The sequence below is a fragment of the Melozone crissalis genome, unplaced genomic scaffold (assembly GCF_028551555.1).
Source record: "Melozone crissalis strain CALT ecotype California unplaced genomic scaffold, PUWL_Pcris_2 ptg000016l_1, whole genome shotgun sequence".
Lineage (NCBI taxonomy): Eukaryota > Metazoa > Chordata > Aves > Passeriformes > Passerellidae > Melozone > Melozone crissalis.
The window spans coordinates 25,168,574-25,189,765 of record NW_026535794.1 but is presented as its reverse complement, the minus strand read 5'-3'; the positions used below and the strand labels follow the sequence as shown (position 1 = coordinate 25,189,765).

General features: G+C 39.7%; 1 protein-coding gene across 5 annotated transcripts in view; it reads left to right on the top strand.

Annotated features, from left to right (window-relative positions):
• The first annotated feature begins 403 nt into the window (after positions 1 to 403).
• Positions 404 to 21,192, top strand: part of SGCE (sarcoglycan epsilon) — a 32,867-nt gene continuing 12,078 nt past the window's right edge. For 4 of the 5 annotated variants that reach the window (XM_054273338.1, XM_054273339.1, XM_054273340.1 and 1 more), the window contains exons 1-6: positions 404 to 581; positions 12,616 to 12,738; positions 15,355 to 15,512; positions 18,257 to 18,329; positions 19,142 to 19,340; positions 20,994 to 21,156. In XM_054273338.1, coding sequence (XP_054129313.1) covers positions 473 to 581; positions 12,616 to 12,738; positions 15,355 to 15,512; positions 18,257 to 18,329; positions 19,142 to 19,340; positions 20,994 to 21,156 — 825 coding nt within the window. In that variant the 5' untranslated portion in view covers positions 404 to 472. Of the gene's footprint in view, positions 582 to 8,692; positions 8,798 to 12,615; positions 12,739 to 15,354; positions 15,513 to 18,256; positions 18,330 to 19,141; positions 19,341 to 20,993; positions 21,157 to 21,192 lie in introns of all 5 variants that reach the window. The other variant, XM_054273341.1, reaches the window with a different exon arrangement.

Below are 21,192 nucleotides of genomic sequence, written 5' to 3'. Positions count from 1 at the left end.
TGCACCAGGCAAGCCTGTGGGGTGTGCGACACCGCCCTCCCCTGCTGGCTCTCCAAGGGAGGGCGCGGGACAAGGCTGGGCTGGGCAGGGCAGCTCAGCCTACGCCGCGCCCCTCCACCCGGGGCACCACGGCTTCGTCCCGCCACATCTGCACCGCAGGGCGAGCGGGACTGCCCCAGCCTCCGCCGGGGCCACAGCCGCTCTGCTCCCGCCCTGAGGGGAGGGCAGTCTCGTCCCGCTGAGCCCGCTCCCCACGGAGCCCGCACAGAGCAGCTCCGCTCACCCTGCCCACTCCGCCATGGCGGCGAACGGCTCCTCCCGGCATGCCCGGCATTTCCCGGCCGCGCTGCCTGGAGACGGCGGCCGGGGCGGGGCGGGGAGGAGCGGGGCGGGAAGGGGAGGATGCTGCGGCCGCCGCGGGGCGAGGCGGCGGCAGCGGCGGCAGGAGTAGCGGTACTTGGCGGCGTAGAGGATGCGGCGGCGGTGGTGTCGGCAGCAGCTGGCGGAGGAGCGGGGAGCGATGCGGTGCTGCGCGGCGGGGCCGTGGCCGCACAGCGCCCTCACCACGCTCCTGCTGACAGGTCGGTCACGGCGCGTCTCCCCGCGGCGAGCGGTGGCGGGCCCCGCCGGCAGCGGCCGGCCTGCGCCGCGGCGCTGCCTCTGCTGGGGCTTCGCGTCCCCTCCCGGCGGAACCACCCCCCGCCTCGCCCTCCGGCTGCGCTGGCTGCGCGCCCCATTCCCGCTGCTCCGTCCCCCTGTCAGTGCGGGGGCCGGGCTGTCCCAGCATCTCCCCGTGCTGGCAGCTCCCGGAGGACGCTCCACAGGCGGCGCGGGGATGGCGGCCTGCGCGCCCCGGGACCGCTACAGCCCCTCCCGGCACGGCGGGGCCCGGGCTGAGGGAGCCCGGGGGCGGTGGGTGAGGCCGGAGCGGGAGTGCCGGAGGGCGCGGGAGCCGGGCCTGGATCAGAGCCGCTGGATGGCGCGGGAGCCTCCGCTCCCGGGGACTGGGCCGGGCCCGCTGCGCTCCTCCGGTGCCTCGACCTGGTGCCTGAGGCGAGAGACGGGCTGCTGTGTGTACGGGGGTGTCTGTAGTGTTCCCCTTCTTCTCCGTTACTTCCCCTCTTGACCACCACTTAGTCCAACCGAGCCAAAATTAGGAATTCAGAAAAAGTCTTGATCCTGGTCCCTAAAAGCTAAATAATAGCTTTCATGCAGGTTTTTCGCCTGCAGGTTCTTCACAGTGAAATACATTAAACAACCGACACTTAATAGCAGCCCAGCCACAGGACTGCCTTTGTGAGACTTGTTACACCAAGAGTAAGTTAACAGCGAGAAATCTGTTTGGGTTATTTTGAGTTCTGAGAGGTCAGTGGTGTGTTTTCTGCAAGCAGTCTGCTCTGTTTCCTTTTGAATAGTATCTAGGTACCCTCTTAGTACTTCTTTTACTTATGACCATACTTGTCATAGGTTATTAGCCACAGAATTGACATGAGGCACTGGATATATTAAAGATGTGGTGAGAACTTAAGTGTGAATTTGTTCAATGTGAGGATAAAACTTCATTTGTTAGATGCAAGACAAGACTCCTTTTCCCTTACGAGGAAATTTTTCCTACCTCTTCCGCCTTCCCCTTCATGACTGATTATGGGATAACAACCAGGGAAGAACTAGGACAATTGAGAATAAGCTTTCAGTATCAACTGAAATGATGTATTTTACAAAGGTCAACTAAATGACCTTCTAGAAACTGAATTGTGAGCTTAATCCACAAGTCCTTTCCAGGCTACGTGGTAAGGGAAGAGGTCTTTCATGATAACTTTTCCACTTAAACCTTTCTAAGGTTGTTTCAGTGAGATTTCATTAGTTAAAACAGAAGAATATGTGGTTTGAAACTGATGTAAAAAAGGAGGCATGAGCTTTAGTTCATGTTTCTTTTAGTTTAGTTACATTCTTTTAAGAGATATCTATATAAAATCTGTGGAGATTTGTCGTATGTTCGTGATCTGAACAAAGCTGTCCCAGGAGCTTACCTGAGTTCCCCTCTATTCTCCCTAAGTAAAGAAGTTCCAACCTTGTCTGCTGCTCCAAGATGCATTGCCCAGCATGAAAATCCATTCTTTTGAATCCTGTAAACTTTACAGTACTGCAGCATTACTTAACAAGGCAAGAGATATCTGACAGACAAAATGGCATGTGTGAAGTAGCGCAAGACTTGTAAATAGATTTATTTTTGTTTTCCTCAACTAATATGGATTAGTTTTTTCCCCATTTGTGTTGTAGCACTTGATCTACCAAAGAAAGTTTACTTATGATTTTTGCATTTCTTAAAAATGCATGACAAAAGGCTTCCTGGAGGAGGATAACTGCTGTCAGACCTCAGAAGGGTTGTCTGCCTCTCACTTCTCCCTATCCTCCTTGAGGCAAAACATTATTTCATCATCCGGGAATTTCACAAGAATTAAGACTTTAAAGGTTGTAAGAGTGATTTCAGTTGCTCCTAGGGGTCTGGTATAGTACTCAAATTGAAGCTATTGACTCCCAGATGCAAGCTGATGATGCTACACTGCTACAAAAACATGGGACTTCATTGTGAGAAGTGATATATAGGATTAAGCATTCCTGCTAGAAACTAGTCAGGTGTTCTTTGACTCTAGCTTTATATAACAGACTTCCTAGAAGTTTGCTCAGTTGCACTAACAAGCTCTGTCATATTAGTTTGGCAGAGCAATGAGTTGCCCCCATATTGTGTATCTGCAGAGAGAGCAGTTATCAAAGCTTCTTTTGAGTGACTGTGGCCGGTGGTTTTGCCCTGTATTTCTGCACTTAGAATCAGTTGTCAGTGCCCATGTTGTCCCTGGAACCCTGGTTTATTTGTTGTAGAGAAATGGAATTGCATTCTCCTTTTCCTATAAAGGGGTCAAAATGAGGAAGAAGCTCATTAGTTCTCACTTTGCAAGCTGTGGTTATGTGGTCACATTAATTTCTCATAAGGCTGCACTGCTGCCAGAAAGCATTCTCCAGCCCTTGCACAGCTAGGGATTATTTGCTGCTTTCCCTAGTGACAAATAAACTGGTACAGTGACGCTGTGGATTGGGTCACCTTGCTCAAAACTACTTGACCCACAGGAATAGTTCACTGAAGTGTAAGTGCTGCCCAGGACTGGTTTGGGATTGTTTCCACGGGTGTGTGCTGGGTGATGCAGAATGTGCTGGCAACGCCCCTTTTGAGCAGGGCTGCAGACTTGCCCATTTAGAAGAGCTGTGAAATCACTGCCTGGGGCGGGATCCAGGAGGCTGAACCCATCCCTGCCCTGCTGTTGACAGCAGAAGTGCTGTTGGCAACGCTCCTCTGCTGAGCCGCGCCCTGTGCAAGGAGGCACAACATCTCACACGTGCTCTGGTGTTCTCCAGCTAACACCACAGCACACCTGCCCTTGTTCCTGTTGTGCTGCAAGCATAAGAGCAGAGAAGCAGGTTTCCTGCAGAGAGCCTCTGAATGTCTGCCTGCCTATGAAGATACCGCCTGTACTGCTAATCTGAGCCAGGTCAATACAATCTACTGTCAATAGGTACTTACTTGAATAAGTAATTACAGGAGGGGAAAAGATAGCTGTTTCATTAATATGCTTTTCATTACAGAAACATATTATTTATAGCCAGTACATGGAGTCATCTTGGAGGTCCTAAAGCCAGACAGTAAGAAGTCAGCTTTATGGCAGGAGATGTAACTGCTCAGTGTGTAGAGAGGCTTAGTTTTGCTCCTTAATGGTTTTAGATTTGGTTGGAAGTTCATTAAAGTACTTCAGGGATTGCAGTCACTGAAGTAAAACCCTTTCTTTAGAAGAAAGATTATTTCCAACCAAAGAAAGAAGTTATTTAAAGCCTAGACAAGAGTATCTGGTTTTTTCAGTATCTGAAGAGCTTTTGAATTCTTCCTGAATAGAGGGTGATAAATTTACAGTAGTCACTATGGGTGTAGAGTATCTTCCGTGGCAGACTTCTAGATGAAAGAAGAGAGTTGCTAGTTTTGATTACTTCCATAGGAATTTGAGTCTGTATCTAAATGTTGTTACAATTGCAACACAGACAGCCAAAATGTCTTTTAATTGTAGGTTATTTTAGTGACAGTCCAAACTATGAAAATGAGAAGTTAGAAAGAACAACCTACTGAGCAAGCAGAAATCTTAGTGTATTGAAGCCAATGACTTTTCTGAATTCCTTGTCTTTCAGAACAATTGCTGCCTCTGAAATCTGGAATGCAATTGCAGGGATACCCTGATAGTTCATATCAAAAAGATGATAGAAATGTGTGAGACATCCTGGAATAGCAGGCCGCCAGGGTGGCCTGGTCATACCCCTTTGGTTACACTCAGGCTGGAACCACAGGAACTGACAATGTTTTCCTCACCTTCGTGGAAATGCTAACTTAAGTTTTCTCTTGTCAGGCCTGCAGTAGGAGGGAGAATGGTGGTGGGTAAATGTTACTGTTAATGAATCATGAGGGTTTTGTTCTCCAAGTAGTTAATTTGTAGCATTCCCATGAATGCTAATGCTGAAGTTTAACAGTAAGACTGATAAATGCTTTATTTGGTTACATTACTTCAATGATTTAGGAGAAATGTTCAGATGTTGCAGTAATCAGTGGATAGCACAGGAGCAGATGGAAAACCATTGCCTACTGAACAAAGATTAATAAGAATAGAGCCGAGAAACATTCCTGGGGTTGATTTGGACTTTTAAAAGTTTGAATGTAGAGGGACCTGAGCAATCTGTGATGGAAAACTGATACAAATTAATTCCTGTTTCTTACATAGTAGCTGTTGTTGAAAAGGGTTAAAATATATCCAGTTTCAATGTGAATTTCCACTGAGAGAATCCCTTCTAATTAATAGTAAATTTCTGCCACGTACTAGCTAGTAGGCAAGAGGACTGTGTGGAAGTTGGAAGAGAAGGGAGAGTAGGTGGGCGCTGCAACTTCTGCCTGCTTTAGTGGATGATGTGACCAGCTGGGCAAGTATCCAGTGCGGACACCAGTGGATCCTCAGTAACTGCCTGGCTAAGAGCTCTGATTTCAGCTGTGGGCTATGCACCTTGCAGGTGGTTCTCTCTTCACAGATGTTTCATTTCAACTTATGGTGTCATTTTCTAACTGTTCTGCTGTGTGGTTCCCTGCAGTCCTTCAGAAAAATGTGCTGTGTATGAATCTGCACTTCCAGCTCGGAATTCAGAGGAAGGAGGACCGAGCCAGATGGGATATGCAGTAGAGGAGGGCAAGGGTAGCTTTTTGCAGTGGGGTTGTGCTGTAAGAGAGTGAGGGGCAGTGTAAGCATGGCCAGAGGCCCTGGTCTGTGGCATCAAACTAGCAAGCATGTGTTTATGTCAGGTCCCAGGACAAGGTGAAGGTGTAGGAGAGAGGGGAAGTGGCTGGGTTTGATAGCCTGAGCTGTGTACTGCTTTAATAGTAGGAGAGATGGGCTTGAGATCCTACTTCAAAGAAGGAATAAGAGGATAGGTGGAGGTGCAGGATATTGCTTGGAGGTCAGAGTGCAGTAAAGCAATGGGGAAGGTAAAATTGGTCCATGATACTTGTGTCCTTTTCTGATTGTTGTGTGGTCAGAAGTTGTTGTGGGTATCCATTCTGTTAAATATTCGGTTGTTAATCTTATGCAAATGTACTTTAAAAAGGGGGGAAAAAGAGCATAAATTAATACAAATGTGATTTTTATTTATAACCAACACAATTATAATTAAGGTATAACTTAAAGAAAGCATAATTGGAGAAAGAGGAAAAAACTGTGATATGCTTCACCTGGGCATATTCAAGTCCCAGGCACAGGGCTATGAAGTGCTCCTGCTGTTGAAGGCAGTGGTGGCTTCTCCAGCAACTGTGGCAACTTGTGTAACAGACTGAAGAGCCTGACACTATTAACATTCTTTTCATCGTGAGTACAAGGCTGATTAAATTAATTCTGAACTGTCTCTTTGATAAAATGCATAGTTTGAATCCCTGCATTCTGTAGTATAAGGTCTCTTTTGTAATCTTTTAATCATATTCAGATCTTCCCAGAGCCTTCCTCGTGTTGTCAGTTGCTTCTTGAAGGCTCTGCTAGACAGAGCATTTGAGCAGTGATCATATCTGTGTCAAGTACAAAAATAAAGTCTGCCTGTTCCTCCTTGATGTTGCTGTTTACATGTCAGCTGTTCTAGCCAGCGTTCTGGTGAAAGCTCTGTTCAACCTGACTTACGTCTCTAGGTTGTTACCCAAGCTGAGATCCCTGAATTGAGTGCTCACAGTATGTGTTTGGCATGCTGATGCCTTTGTTCCTGCTGTGCAGTTACATTTTGTTCTATTGAACTGCACATCACTGATCACCTTTTCACAGACAATGCAGACTGTTCTGCCATCTCTATTATTTGTCAGTCTCCTGGCCTTTGTTTTTACCTGCAAATTCTATCAGTATATTTGATACATACAAGTAATTCTTTTTCTCCCCATCTCTCTCCTGCCTCTCTTTCTTCCACCCCAGTTACATAAGGCTAATGCCAAAACTTTGTGAGACCCACCAGAAAACTCATATAACAAATTAACTTTTTAGCAGCCCTATTCTCTTGCTTTTCACATCTGTCATTTGAAATCAGTTCAGGGGTGGTATATATGAAAACATCACACTACAAACTCTAGGATCTGAAAACAGGCATACTGGTTGCTTTTCCAGTTCCTCTGTGAAATGCAGCATAGCATGGAGAGGTAGACAGGTGACTTCTTCAATCCACACAGCCAAACCCAGCACAACTTGGAACCCAAATGAGAGACACTTACTGACCATTTATATTGAAAAACACATTGTGGAACTTGTCTTTATTTTTTTATTTTTTAAATTGCATTTAAATGTGCTAAAATGATTTAGTATTTACTTTTCAATTGAAGTGTTAAGTGACAAGCTGTATAGCTAAGAGTAATGTTATTATTGCTGTCTTTATCAGGAAAAACTTGTGGGCTCACCAAAAGTGTCAAAAAAGATCCATGAAATCCTTAATGAGGATTAAATAAGGACTGTGATAAGTATAATAATTTTGACAACTCTAATACTTTTCTCCATTTAATAATGCAGTTATCTAATCTTCTGTTAATTGTTTTGTCTGGTACTGGTGCTGGTTTGTAGCTGACAAGCCTCTGATTGCCCAGCTCATCCTGTTGGAACAATGGAGCAACTTTATTTGATCTTTTTAGGAATTTCTTGAGTTTTTCAAGAATTATATAATTTATGCCAAGTCTGATGCAGTACTAAATTTCATAGTCCCTAGGATGTTATTATATTAAGACTTGCAATATATGCAGATCAGTCCAGCAGGAAAAAAGTTGTTAGAAACGTTATTGTGTTGGTATGGCAATTATTGCATTAATCAAATTATTAAATTTAATAAATAAGTAAAATTAAAAGTGCATTAAAATTCATTTAATTACACTTCATCCTCAATTCAGTTTTAGATGTTTTGTATGAATGATCAATAATAGATATCTGTCCTACATGTGTGGATTGAGTGTGGTGAATCTTTATTACTGCTTAAGCCAGATCTGTTTGGCCTCCTGAATTCTGTTTGAAGAATGTCTTATCACTAATTTAATAGTTGCCTGGTGTAGCAGGTCAGAAGTATCCACAGATGTTTAGGCTTCTTTTATATACTGTGCACGTTTTCCAACAAGTGTTCATTTCCTCTGCAGACTGGTGTACCTGTACACAGGTACTGCTCCTTGATGTTTCTGGTATTGCTTTTTTTACAGGGATATTAAGATGCTAGACCAAAACCATCTTTGATCCAGGGTTTGACATGAGTTCTTACTCCCAAACTATTTCAAAACAAAAATACCTACTCATTATGGCCACTTTCCCTTTCCTAGCATCTGACTGCAGTTCCTTCCCTCTGCACTTTCAGCTGGCATGTGACTGTACAGCTGGCATACCTATTATTCATCCCAGAAGAGCAGGAACAAAAAGTGGGAAGTGAGGAGGGAGCTTTCTCAGGCACCTCTGCTGCTGGTGAGATGGAATCTTTCTGTCAGCTCCACAGCTGCTTTCTGTCTCCAGTAATCATTTGCTCCTCACTGCATTTAAAACTTGCACCTTCAGCTGCATGGATCCAGCTGATTTCAGGCTGTGTTCTAGTTGTGTGGGATGTAGGCAGCCATTTTTAATGGTTCTCTTTTCAAAATTGATTATTGGTTATGCCTGCAAGGCAATCAGCCCCATGTGTCTTTATATAAGCATCATTATAAAAGCAAAGCTTGCTTACTTTAATTTTCCTACTTTGACCAAAATATACCACTCCAGTGAAAGCTATATATTTTTGTCTGTATGTGAGGTTTTGTCTGTGCAAATAGATTTATTAGACAATGCTCTTCTTCATCTTTGTTATCTGTACAATTATGTCAGCAGAAGTGTCTGCAGAGATTTAAGTATTTAGTGTAGACTTAGCTTATTTGGAAAAATGGTGTCAAAAAGATTATGGTCAGAAATATTATTGTATATTTATATACTCAAAGCAAACACCTCTGGTTTTTTTGACCTGTGGTTCCTAAACTTTGACCAAAACCAAAACATGATGTAGGTGTCTGATCCCATCTGATCAGATTGTTTGTGGCAGTCTGTTGATCTGACTAATTTTTCTTTTGCATTTGTTTTATTGTGAAAAGCTATTTTGCTAAGCTCTGCTGATGGCAGTAATGGAACTGTTAACTGGACGACTAAGCGAGCCCACAGTTATGTTATCAGCAGAATAAAGGCTGTTCAGAAGAATGGTGAGTTTAGGTTAAATACCCTGTTGGTTCAAGCAAACCTGCTTTTAATGTTACTCTTGCTTTTCCAGTCATGTCCTTGTTTTAGGAGTAGGGTGCTATTTTAAGGTAAGTAATTTGGAAAACTTTACATTTCTTCAGTCTTCAAATATTCACAGACCTGTGTGTTCTTGTTAGTCTCCCCTGACTTTTCGTGTTCCTGTAGCTTTGCTTGAAATAATGGCTGTGTTTATACCTAATACTGCACATTTTCTTATCATGGCTGGTTGCTTGAAGACACCTCTGCAGTTTGCTTAATACAGTAACTTTTCTGTAACAATTAAAAAAAGTCTTCTCACACATGAATGTAAAAAGACTATTTTACTCTCATTATGCAAATACACATCAAATACTGTAGCTAGTGCACACTGGCTGAGAAGAAGCTTTGCACTGATTGCACATCTTGGCAGGCAATCTGGATTGGCCTCCAAGTTATTTCTGGAATTGTTCTTCATCTGCTAAATATCAGTGGGGAGAGAACCAATTGAAATTTCTAGGAAAAAAGAACGAAAAAACTTTCAGGTGAATTCTTTCCTGGGGATCATCAACATACAGGCTGCAGCCAACATGGTGAAACTGCTGAAATTTCTGGAGTTAGGGGTTTTCTGCTTCTGGTAACAGGCCCTGGGCTGCAGGCTGATAAAATCCTGTCTGGATTCCTGGCTGTGCCTGTGTTCAAGATGTCTAAGGAGATCTTGGGATCTACAGAAAGTCCTCCAAGTGATCTGGAAGCAAGAAAGAAGAAAGCAGTGCTGTCAAGGTAGCCAATTCTAGCAGGGATCTGATGTGATCCTGATGAAGATTTTTAATTTCCCATGATTAGTTTTACTGAAGCTTTTCACAGTCCCTGAGACTTTTATCTACCACAGGGAATTTGCCCAGACAATTCACAGCTGTCAGTCTGCTGCATTAGATTAGTATCTATTTGTTAAGTGTATTCAGTTTCGTCCCTGGATCACCCAAGATGATGATTACACGTTCATCTCTAGTCTGTCTCCTGAAAATAATCATGGGTTTTAAAAGCTCATGAAGAAAGTAGCATTTCACTTGTTTCATTATTGAAAAGCTAGTGATAGCTGTAGTAGACTGAAGACTCATCATTTTCCTTCTGGTTTTAAAGAAACTTCTTGGGGGGGGGGGAAACATGGAGGGCGTCTCTCACAAGGAGGGCAAGAACTTCTGTTTTTAATCACCATACTTGTGTCATTATGTTGTGTTTGTCATTACAAGATAGAACAGGTTTCTGAGATTTTTTCTTCTGGGAGATATTTCTAGACTTCCACCAAGATCAGTGTTTTATAGCTGCATCAAATCCTTACTGACATACTTATTTCAGCAGCAGGGAATGTCTCATTGCTAGGAATGGGCAGGCATTTAGTGGTGGTAATAGGTTTCCTATAGCAGGCAAAATAAGTGTTATATGTTTTTTTTCACTAACTGCTGATTCTGTTATGCTTGTTTTTTCCTGAAAGAATTGCTTACTGAGAAAAAATGCACATTTCTTTTTCACTGTTCTTCCTGTTTGAAATGGATTTTCATTGTAGAGGAAAAGCATCAGAAATGGAAAAATGATCTTTTCTAGGTATTTGATGCACCTTCAGCCAGCCACCATATTTTTGTCAGCTCTTTGTTCTATTAATGTTACTTTTTCAGATTTTCTTGAAAATATTTTAAAGGAAATTAGTTAACTTCCTTGTGCTGTTTATGGCTCATTCACAGAATTGAGTGCAGAGGTTTTTTGGATAATAATTTACTAATTTTAAGTAGGTAAATCAATGATCTTACTGTATGTAAGTCTACATGATGAAAATGACACTTTTATTAACCACACAGAATTGTAACAATTCAAATTTCAGGATTATTTTAATTTTTTCACTAAGATAAAATGATTAGAAAGGTGCTCTGTTCAGTATTGTGTTAAAAGTGGTTTTCAGAAAAGCAGATGCTGTGGAATGTGCTCAGTAGTATATCCAGAGTTATCCATTCTGCAGCATTAAGCTTGAAGAGTGGGGAGTATGTAAATGTGGAGGTCTGCATTACAGATGTCTGCATCTCCTCTCAGATGCCTCTGCAGTCCATGGAGGACTAGTCAGTATAGCCTGGAATCTAGGACATGATTCATCTCACTTTACAGGAGAAATCAAATAAATCAACCCCTAGAAGCATCTGTTTCTTCTCCACTGACTATAAAAGGAGCCTCACTAACTTAGTGGTGGATGTTGTTCTGTAGGCATCTAAAATTAGGTGAGAGAGATTCCACTCAGAGTACGTGGTGCGAGGGCTGGAATGCCTGTGATTAATGCCTAATTAATGGTGCCTTTTTAAGCAGATCTCAAGTAAGAAAGTTGGTATAATTATAAGGCTGGAGAAGTTATACCAGGAATAAAAAATTACACCAGCATTGAAGAATTACATGGGCTTTATCCACATTTCAAATGTGTCCTGCTTATTGATCCAAGGTTGAAATTAGCACCTCTGGGACCTACAAGTTTGTTCCTTTCAGTTTGTTACAATGTCTCTGAAGTGTCTTTTGGAGTCTGTCTTCCCAGTGACAGCACCTCCAGGCTGTATGGCCTATAATTTGCTTTTGGAGATGTGATTCCTCACAAAGTTTCTTCCAGCTTGGCAAGCAAGGCTGGTAGCTGTGTGTGGTTGTCTGTGGCTTACCATCTTTATCTACTACATTTGTAATCTTCATCTCTCTGACAAAATCTATTAGCAGTGATCAATTCTTTCAGGGCATTAAATTAAAATTCAGTAGTAATAAAATTAGTAATACGAGCTACAATCAATCTTATTAGGGCACCTTGAGAAATGCCTATTAAATCAGTGTTCTCTGTTTATACTTACATTTTGAAACTTGTTGATAAAGTGGCTTCTTATCCATCTAATTTATTGCAATGATTTCTTCGTTCTTCTAATTCATTAAAATATGTATGTAGTCCTGCATCAAATGTGTTACACCTAAAAAGCTATGCCCTTGTCAGCAAATTTTGTACTAAATAAAAACCACTTTATTGTTTTTACATATGCTGATTGTTCTGAATTTTCTTAAAGTTTTTGATCCTCAGTCCTGTAAAACATGGCTTCACTTTTTTTGTTTGGAATCAGTTTCACCTGACTGGCCTATAAATCCCCTTGTCCTCTCATTTTATCCTTCAATACAAGCCCAACATCTTCAGTAAATAGCTCTCTAACCAAAAGTTTGAGTTGTATTTTACCCTGGTGGTCTGAGAAAGTCTAGCTGTAAGAACTCATAGAAATCAGTTGAAGTGACTTGCCATGTCCTTTTCTGCACAAGAAGTGAAAAATCTGCCATTTCTGTTCAGTGGGGAATGATGACTGTTGATTGGTAAGGTTCCCGTGTGTTCCTCTGTTGCTTTCTCTATGTAAAATATCAGGAAAACTTGATTATGTAATTCGTTTAATGTACTTTTATTAACGTAATATTAAAAATAAACCAACTATAAAATTACAAAAGCCTTCCTCATTTTTTTTAATTACTATAAAAATAAAGAGCTTATACAAGTTTTGAAATCTTGACATAGGCAGTTTTGTTTCTTGCAGTCTTGGAAAGGATCCTGTTGGGCCAAGAGAGGGTTTGCTCTATGTTCTGTTCTTAAATCTATGTAACCTTTAAAAAATCTTATTAACAGGTGCCTAATATTTGTTGCTGTCCTTCTCCCAGATGCCTGCATTGCTGTTGAAATGCATGAAGTTACCTAGAGCATGTCTCATTTTTGCCTTTTTTTCTGTCTCTTATCTCTCCTTCTGCTTTTCAGTGTACACAATTCTGTCTAAGGTGCACTCTGATCGGAATGTATACCCTTCTGCTGGAGTTCTGTTTGTTCATGTTTTGGAGAGAGAGTACTTTAAGGGGGAATTTCCTCCTTACCCAAAGCCTGGTATGAGATGCTAAGATCTTCCATATTATATGCAGATACAGAAAAAATATTGTTATAAAATGTTGAAGTCTTATTTAGCAAACCTTGTGGTTCAACATATAAGATATACAAGACAGGTTTTAGTTTCCACTGAAATATCTTAAAATGAAGTAAAATATGTAGTCCTACACTTCTAAAATATTCTAGTTTGTGATTGTTTGGGAAAAAATGCATATAATTGTATATTGTGAAAAAATGTACTTAATTTGGGAAGGTGTGGCAACCCATTATATATATCTGATATTAAGAAGTGTTTCATTGCTTTTGCATTAAATATGAAATTGTGGAAATTGATGTCTGTTAAAAATGCTATTTATCTGGTTACTGTTTGAGACATAGTGTGTATCAGGCTATATGAAGGAGCAATTTGAAAGCATATAGTAAATATAAGACAAAATAGAAGATTAAATCAAATATGAGACTTCATAATACTGTTTTCTTTCATTTTTAAAAATAGTCTTTTGACTTCAGCCTTCTTCCTATATTTAGGAACAGTTTAATGTTAATAAGCAGATTGGTTTTAGAGAAGAAGCCATGATTTCCTAAGTATGGTTTTGCCATACACTAAAGCTAAGAGACTGGTCACTACAAGTTAGAATATGTGTAAGCAGTCTGGTAGGGGTGGGAAGAGAGAACATTCAGCCACACATGCTATCAGCAGTGAAAAGGAATAAAGGTATCCGGCTTATATAAATATTACTATTTTCCTATAACAGAAAAATAGGAATAACCTATGTACAGTGCACACATAATCAAAACCTGTTTCACTAATAAACTTCTGAATTTATTTGGGAGTGCTGTTACTAAGACTCACTTTAAAGAAAAAATAAGCTTCTGTTAGCATTGGTTAAAATTTCAATAAACATGAGTAAATCAAAATGTTTTTAAAATTTCATTTTTTTGTAAAATGGGTGTTTTTCCTGACACAGATACCTGGGTCTTAATTTATGCCATGGTGACTGGCAGAGTGAAGTTTTCTTCTGTTCCAGTTTTCTCTCAGTTTTGGCACATAGGTGGAAGGAGCTTGGAAATTTTACTAATGATGGATTGTCTTACAGCTGCAGTCTTTTGACATTCATGTGATTCCAAGGCAATAGGAATCTGGTTTTGAATACTTTGAAATTGCTGTTCCCACAGACAATTGTGATTATGCCAGAAATTCACTGTGAGGTCAGGTGTTGTCATGGTACTCTTATTTTTGTCTGCTGAGCTGGATCATTGCCATGGCCTGCCTTGACAAAGGAAGGGGAAACCAGAATGTGTCACAGGTGACTTTTGGAATTTTCCCCAAATCACTTGTGGTGCTGGGAATTTGTTTAGAGCAGGGTGCTAGTAATGCCAGGTTGTGAGTTCAAGCTGTACATGCCATTCATTGAAGAGTTGGAGTCCATGATCCTTGTGGGTCTCTTCCAACTCAGAATATTCTGTAATTCTGAATCTGTGATTCTGATTGCAATAGATTAGATTACTGGGATGTCCTTAGAGAATTGTGAGGGTAGTTGTGTTACAACCAAGTACTGGTTTAGTCTGGTTCTGGCTCATTTTGCTCAACCAGATGTGGAAATGTGTACCTAAAGACTAGTGATCCTTGGGCAACACAGCTCTGTTTCTTTGGCCCCTCTCTGGAGGAGATGAGAGCTGTTCATTCTTCACTGGGCTCAGTTTCTGCTTTCTGGGCCAGCCTGGCTGGTATCTCCTTTCATCAGCTGTCCTGTAATGCTATTGCCCTCTCAGAGGTGAGTTGGACTGCAGGGCAGAGGTGTCTGTACAGGCTCAGAATGGATTTGACTTGAGGTCTGTGCCTCAGCTGGACACTGCCTTGGTGGTGAGGATTTAGTAGTGTTCAGGCCTGATCTCATTTACAAAAGCTAAAACAAGCTGAAGTAAAATCCAGACTTCTATAAGAGTATCAGTAAGAACCAAGGTACTGGTTTGACTTGAGGGGCTTTTACAGCTGGACCACTGTATTTAGTAGCCATCAGTGGCTCCAATTCACAGGAATGATGGATCCTTTTTTGAATTAATTTGTTCTCTAAATTAAAATGATTGCCAGGCTGTGGGTGCCAAAGACCTGTATGTGTGTCCTAATGCTAACAGAAGCTTTCAGGCATTATTGATTATGGAGCCAGTCTTTACAGTAATTTGAGTACCTAGATCCATCATTAAAAACATCAATAAAAGTAAATTGGGAGGGGAAATTAAAGGATTGAAACTTTTGTGCTTTTGCCTGTAAGAAGGTTAGATGCTTCAATTTGAAGCAGAACTGTGCTCTAAAAACCAGACCCACTAGTTACTGAACATAAGCATGCAGTTAGCCAAAACTCTAGGAAGCACCTGCACATTTATGTCTGCAGTTGGTTACATTTTCCAGGTATGAATTTGTTAATACCTAGAAGTGCTAAGTAACAGTTCACTTATTTCTGATATGGTAAGGATAGCAATTTTTTTTTTATTTTTTTCTTCTTAGAAAGGTTCAGAAAACAAGTGAAAGCAGAACATGACATCCTAGTTGAAAAATTAAAATCAAAGCATTTAACATTTTCTTGTAAATATTCTAATATAATTTCTCTTATCTAGGTGAAATAAGTAATGATCCTATAACATTCAATACCAATTTAATGGGTTACCCTGACAGACCTGGATGGCTGCGCTACATCCAAAGGACACCGTACAGTGATGGAGTGCTCTATGGCTCACCAACTGTGGAAAATGTGGGCAAGCCAACCATCATTGAGGTACTTGCTTTCAAAAGTTCAAAAATACATATTTTGGTTTAGAGTGTAAGGTTCAGAACTGTCAACAAGTTACCCCCTTTTTTTTAAGTGTTAATTGCTATTTCATATTAAAGTTTTATTCAAAATACAGAGCAAAAAAACCACTTTATAAGCAACTGTACTTGAAGAATAATTTAATCATAGCTTTGTAACATTCAACCTAAATATGGGTCTGACTTTTCCCCACTAGATGAAAGTGTTCAGTCAATAAGCAGTTGTGGGGTTTTTTTGCTTTTTAGTTTTTGTTTGCATGATGGGAGTTTTTGGTTTGATTGTTTTGGGGTTTTTTCAATTATTATTCATCAAATATCCCCCTGTTCATTATTAATATTTATTGATTTTTATTTTATTTTATTTTATTTAGCACTTTTATGAATTCAATTCATATGAGTGTAACAATGACAAAACTGTATTTTTGAGAGTTAGCTATTCAAATGTTTTAAAGTACTAATTATTCATTGAGCAGGAATTCAAAAGGGAAAAGGGACAATATCTTCTACCATGTATTTGATAGACAGCAGACTGAGTCAAGCACTGTCACAGTGTTAAGAAATCTGAACAATAACTTGCTCTAGCAATTTTGCTGCTTCAGCAGTATATTTGTCTTCAACAATTGATGAGTACCTTTTTTTTCTAAATTGCATTTGATGTAGTTTTTCTTCCTCAAGAATGATAGCTCTGAGTGTTGAGTTATACTGCAGCTAGTTTCACACTTGTTTAGTTTTGTACCCATGATTCTGTTTTGATTTCAGCAGGACTAATACCATCTGAGAATTGATCATGTGCAGAAGTTCTTGCAGGCTTTACTTAGTTTCATTTAGAGGAAACCATTATTTGAAATTGCCAGTTTTTAAATGGCATGTGCTTTTAGATTCTAGCATTTTTATCAAGACCTCCATTCTAACCATGACCCCAAGCCAAATTTGAAGTAAATCTTGTCTAGCATACAGATTACTTCCTTGCAGTGCAGTCTTAGATGTGGCTTTTGAATTAATTTTGTGGTGTGTGAGGAGGGCAGATGGCATTTGATCTCTTCCTAGTGCCCTCTGAGAGGACTGATTGCATATTCCTGGCCTGAATATAACTTCCATCATGTTATAATTCCTGAGGGGATGTCATGGGGAGCTCACTTAACTGGAGGACACCTCATGATGAGGAGGGCCTAGCATTATGCATGCACTGCAGTAGAGCAGGTAACATTCTGAGCTCAAGCTCCTTTGAAAGCTGTGCAAGGACGGTTTGTGTCTGAATGAATATTCAGGACAAGGCAATCTCTGCCACGCCTGCCTGTGGTGTGTGGGCCGTGCTGGCAGCTCCCTCTGCTGGAGTGCAGGCTCACAGTGGCTACTGCCCTGCTCCTGTGCAGGGCTTGTATGACCAGGGGTTTGATTTTCTGGGTAGTAGTGGTTCAACTGGTGTTGGAGAAACCCTTTGAAAAATTAGCAGAATTAGGGCTAGTGAAATCTCAAATTTATTTTCTGTTAATTTTATAATGAAATTGTAATGTTAAATGAGATCTGATTGTGTTGGGTAAGCTTTTCCCTCTCCACTTAAACAAACCTGCAGTAGATACTCCACAGCATTTTCCCTTTTCATTCAAATACTTTAAAAGAAGTGCAACATCTGTTACTTTTTTTATTTATTAGCCAGTGTCACAGTGGTTTGTGGCTGTTTGCTAAGAAGCAACATAGTTCTGTCACTATTGTCACTCCTCTGCCTCTCCTTTGCTCTTGAAGTGAGCGAACTGAAGGCTAAAATTAGAAAGAAAATTATTTTTTTTCCCTTTATTTAATAAAAGATTTATCACCTTGCAGGGATAAAAAAGATAGAGAAGATAATACATAATTATACTGATAGCCAGCCTTGTTCTGTATTTCTTATGAATGATCACTTAATCGTAGTACAACCTTGGAGTAGAGTCACCACTGAGAAGTAACCACTTGCATGCATTTCAGGTATCCTAGGTATTTTAACTTTTAGATTGGTATCCTTGCTTATTTTATTCATGAAATTGTATGTTTCAAAAGTTTAGAGTCACAAATGTTGCATCTACCTTCTAGTTTTCACTTCCCCTACATTTACAGATTCTAGGACAGGATTTTTTAAAAAACTACTTGTACTGGAGCATTATTTTGAATCCATTCATGGAATGAGACTTCACTGGGACCAGAACTAAAACTAAATAGCAATCCCAAAGATGAGAATTCCTGGCATCACCACACTTTTTCCTTCAAAAAACCTCTCCATGTAGTTTATTTCCTAGGAGCTATTGATGAATTTAGATCTTACAGTATTGATGGAGGTGGGGATTGGAGGCTGTGTGGAGAAATGGAGAAACCAATCTGTCCTTATGGTGGTTCTTAAAGATATCAGAAGAGAAAGAATACACATATATGGCAGAACACTTCTGTCAGGACCAAAATACATTATTTTGTATTCATATATATTCATATTCATTAATTTTATTTGGCTCTAGACTGGCTAAGAAAATTCCAATATCCTGACTTGAAGGTAGTACTGCATTAAATAAATTGACATTACCTTTCAAATCTTATATTAGTGAATGAATATTCATATGTTTCAAAATAAGGAGGCAAAGTACTTAAAAACTGATAAGTATTTCTAAGTTACCAATTTGACTTTCACTGATGTTTCATTTATATGATTTTCATTTTTGCATTGTTTTGTAATCTTTTTCACTCTAGATCACTGCATATAACAGGCGTACCTTCGAAACAGCCAGACACAATTTGATCATTAATATAATGTCAGCAGAAGGTATGTACAGAATACAGCTGATTGTATATTTAACTGAATCAGCAAAACCCTCTTATGGGCTCCTGCTTTTGAAGATAAACATTGTAAAATAATTGTCTGGTATTCAAGCTAAACATAGAGGCACAGGGCAGAAGTAAGAGAATTTTTCCTGCTTTAATTCATTTTGATTTTTTGATTCAGATTATTTCTGTCATTCAGGACTGGTTTTTTCACTCACAGTAAAATGTTTGCATCTTTGTTTTTCATTAAAGTTCTGATTCCAATTTCCCTTGTCTTTTCAAAGAGACCTTACATGAAGGATTTCACTCTTTTTCTGTTTAATTTTCTTAGTTCTATGTGTACCTTATGCAATGAACACTTATGTAGGCAGAGTCAGAAAACAGCAGTTTATGGCATATATGGACATTTGGACCGTAAAATTAGTTCTCTTTGTCACATTTACATTCTGGAGTGTCATGAGCTGGAATCCATTGTTGCTACAGATTGGTTTTGACCCCCAAATTAGCAGGAATGTAGTTATATCTGTTTAATGAAGTTTTAGCAACTGAGACTCTTTTCCTCTAGTCTGCTTCTTCCCTGTTGTTTTATAAATAACTGAAGGTTTTCAGCTCAAGTAGCAGCTAATGGTACTGTCTGTTGTATTTAACGTAAGCACAGTAGGTTCAAAATTGGCTAATTCAAACACAAGATTTTTGGAAAGGTGAATCAATCTTAAGTAGTATTACATTAATCATTTCTCCAGATATTTTGAAGATTTATTTTGGATTTATGGAGCCTTTGTTTAATGCAACACTCTTTTTCATCACGGGTAGATTTTCCTTTACCGTATCAAGCGGAATTCTTCATAAGGAACATGAATGTAGAAGAAATGCTGGCAAGTGAAGTTCTGGGGGACTTCCTTGGAGCAGTGAAAAATGTGTGGCAGCCAGAACGCTTGAATGCCATAAACATTACTTCAGCCCTTGACAGGGGAGGGAGAGTTCCACTTCCCATTAATGACATGAAGGAGGGGTAAGCATATGTCAGTATGATGTTTTTGCTTCACTTTTTTTTCTTTTGTTACTCAGAAGCCCAATATTTTTTCAAGTTTCCTAGATACTTTTCAACTGCTGTTTTACGTTTTAGAATTAGATATGAAAAGTTTACTCATGTTCTGAGCCCCAGTTAGGAATTTATTGTGTTAGATACCACTATGACAGGGCACAGTTCCTATATATGGATGTTATAATCCAAGGAATACTAATAAATTCCGTTAATTATAAATGAGTTGGTAGTAAATATGGTTTTTTTTGTAATCCCAGTTTTACTTCTGAGCAGTCACTTGGCATGCTTTTCAAGCTTTTAACCTTTCCCAATTCACTAAACTCAAAATTTTGAAGCAAGTTATGATAGAGCAGAGACACTTCAATTTCTGAGAGCAGTTTGCATGTAACAGTGTAATTTTTAGCTGTTCTCACTAAGTGAGTTAGTGATTTAATGTGTAGTGATTCAAGAGCGCTGTTGACTTTCTTCTGAAAGTCATAATGTGTCTGGGGAGCTCAGGTTACTGAGTGCAAACTGCTGGAATGGACTGGTTCCAGCTGTGATTTGTAGCCATAAATACTGTTCTGAACAGTAAGGATTCAGTTTTTTCAAATATGGTTCTGAAGGTGCTTTTCCCTGATGAAAATGAAGATGCTGGTTATTTTTAGATAATTTTAGATATTTTGGAGTTAAATAGTATCTAAGAAGGGGATGAAGGTTCAAAATACAAGATGTGTGCAGAAAAATACTGGCTTTTTCAGAGCCCTTTGTATTTCTGAATTTTTTGAGCATATTGAAAGAAGTAAAGTGACTTCTGTACTAGCCACAGTAATAGCAGAGTCACTTAATACAAATGGCTACACTTCAAATATTTAGTTAGATAATGCCTGCTGTAAGAAGTGGCAACTGGGACCTAGTTTCTGTTTCAGAATCCATTGGTATGTTATAACCTGGTGCAGCAGACTGTGTTTTACAGCAGTGTTCCATATACCTAAATATGACAATGAAAAATACAATCAGTGCAGTAGCTCTTATTTTATGTATGGTAATGCTAAATTAAGTATTAGGTTTACTCAGCTTTCAGTGTTCTGAAGCAAATTTTCTTGGCCATGCATACCTACAGTATGGAATGTTTCAGAAGCAGCTGGGGGTTAGCATGTTCAGATCTATATTAGGTTTAGCAGTAACTAGTCATTGTGAGTTTCTTTTGAAAGTATGGGAAGAAACTCTCTAAAAAGTCTATGATGAGTAAGATTAAAGATTTCCTTAAAACAAAATGATGTATTTTAATACAATTTTCAAAAATAGTGCTGATTTACTTACATGAGGAAGCCACACTTGGAGCTCTTTGACTTCATAGAAATTGGCACAGCTGATGGTATTGAAACATTTACATTAACAAGCAAACCAGAATATGTTGTAATAAGCAGCTGGGAAAGTTGTTTTGATTTCAGTCTGTTACTTGTATACTTAAAGAGATAAAAGTATACAGCGAAGGAAAATTATTTTAGAAAGTAGTTTCAATCTTTAAGTAACAGCTGAATGGTACTATGTACAGCAATAATATTTGGAAGAGTACATCATTGTCACTTGGGGATGTGTGAGACATCCTGCTGGTCTGTCACTCATCTCTCTCTGCAGTGTGTATGTGATGGTTGGGGCAGATGTTCCTTTCTCTTCGTGTTTACGAGAAGTGGAAAATCCACAGAATCAGCTGAGGTGCAGTCAAGAAATGGAGCCTGTAATAACCTGTGATAAAAAATTTCGTACTCAATTCCATATTGACTGGTGTAAAATCTCTCTGGTGAGTTATTTTATTATTGCATAACAGTGATGTTTG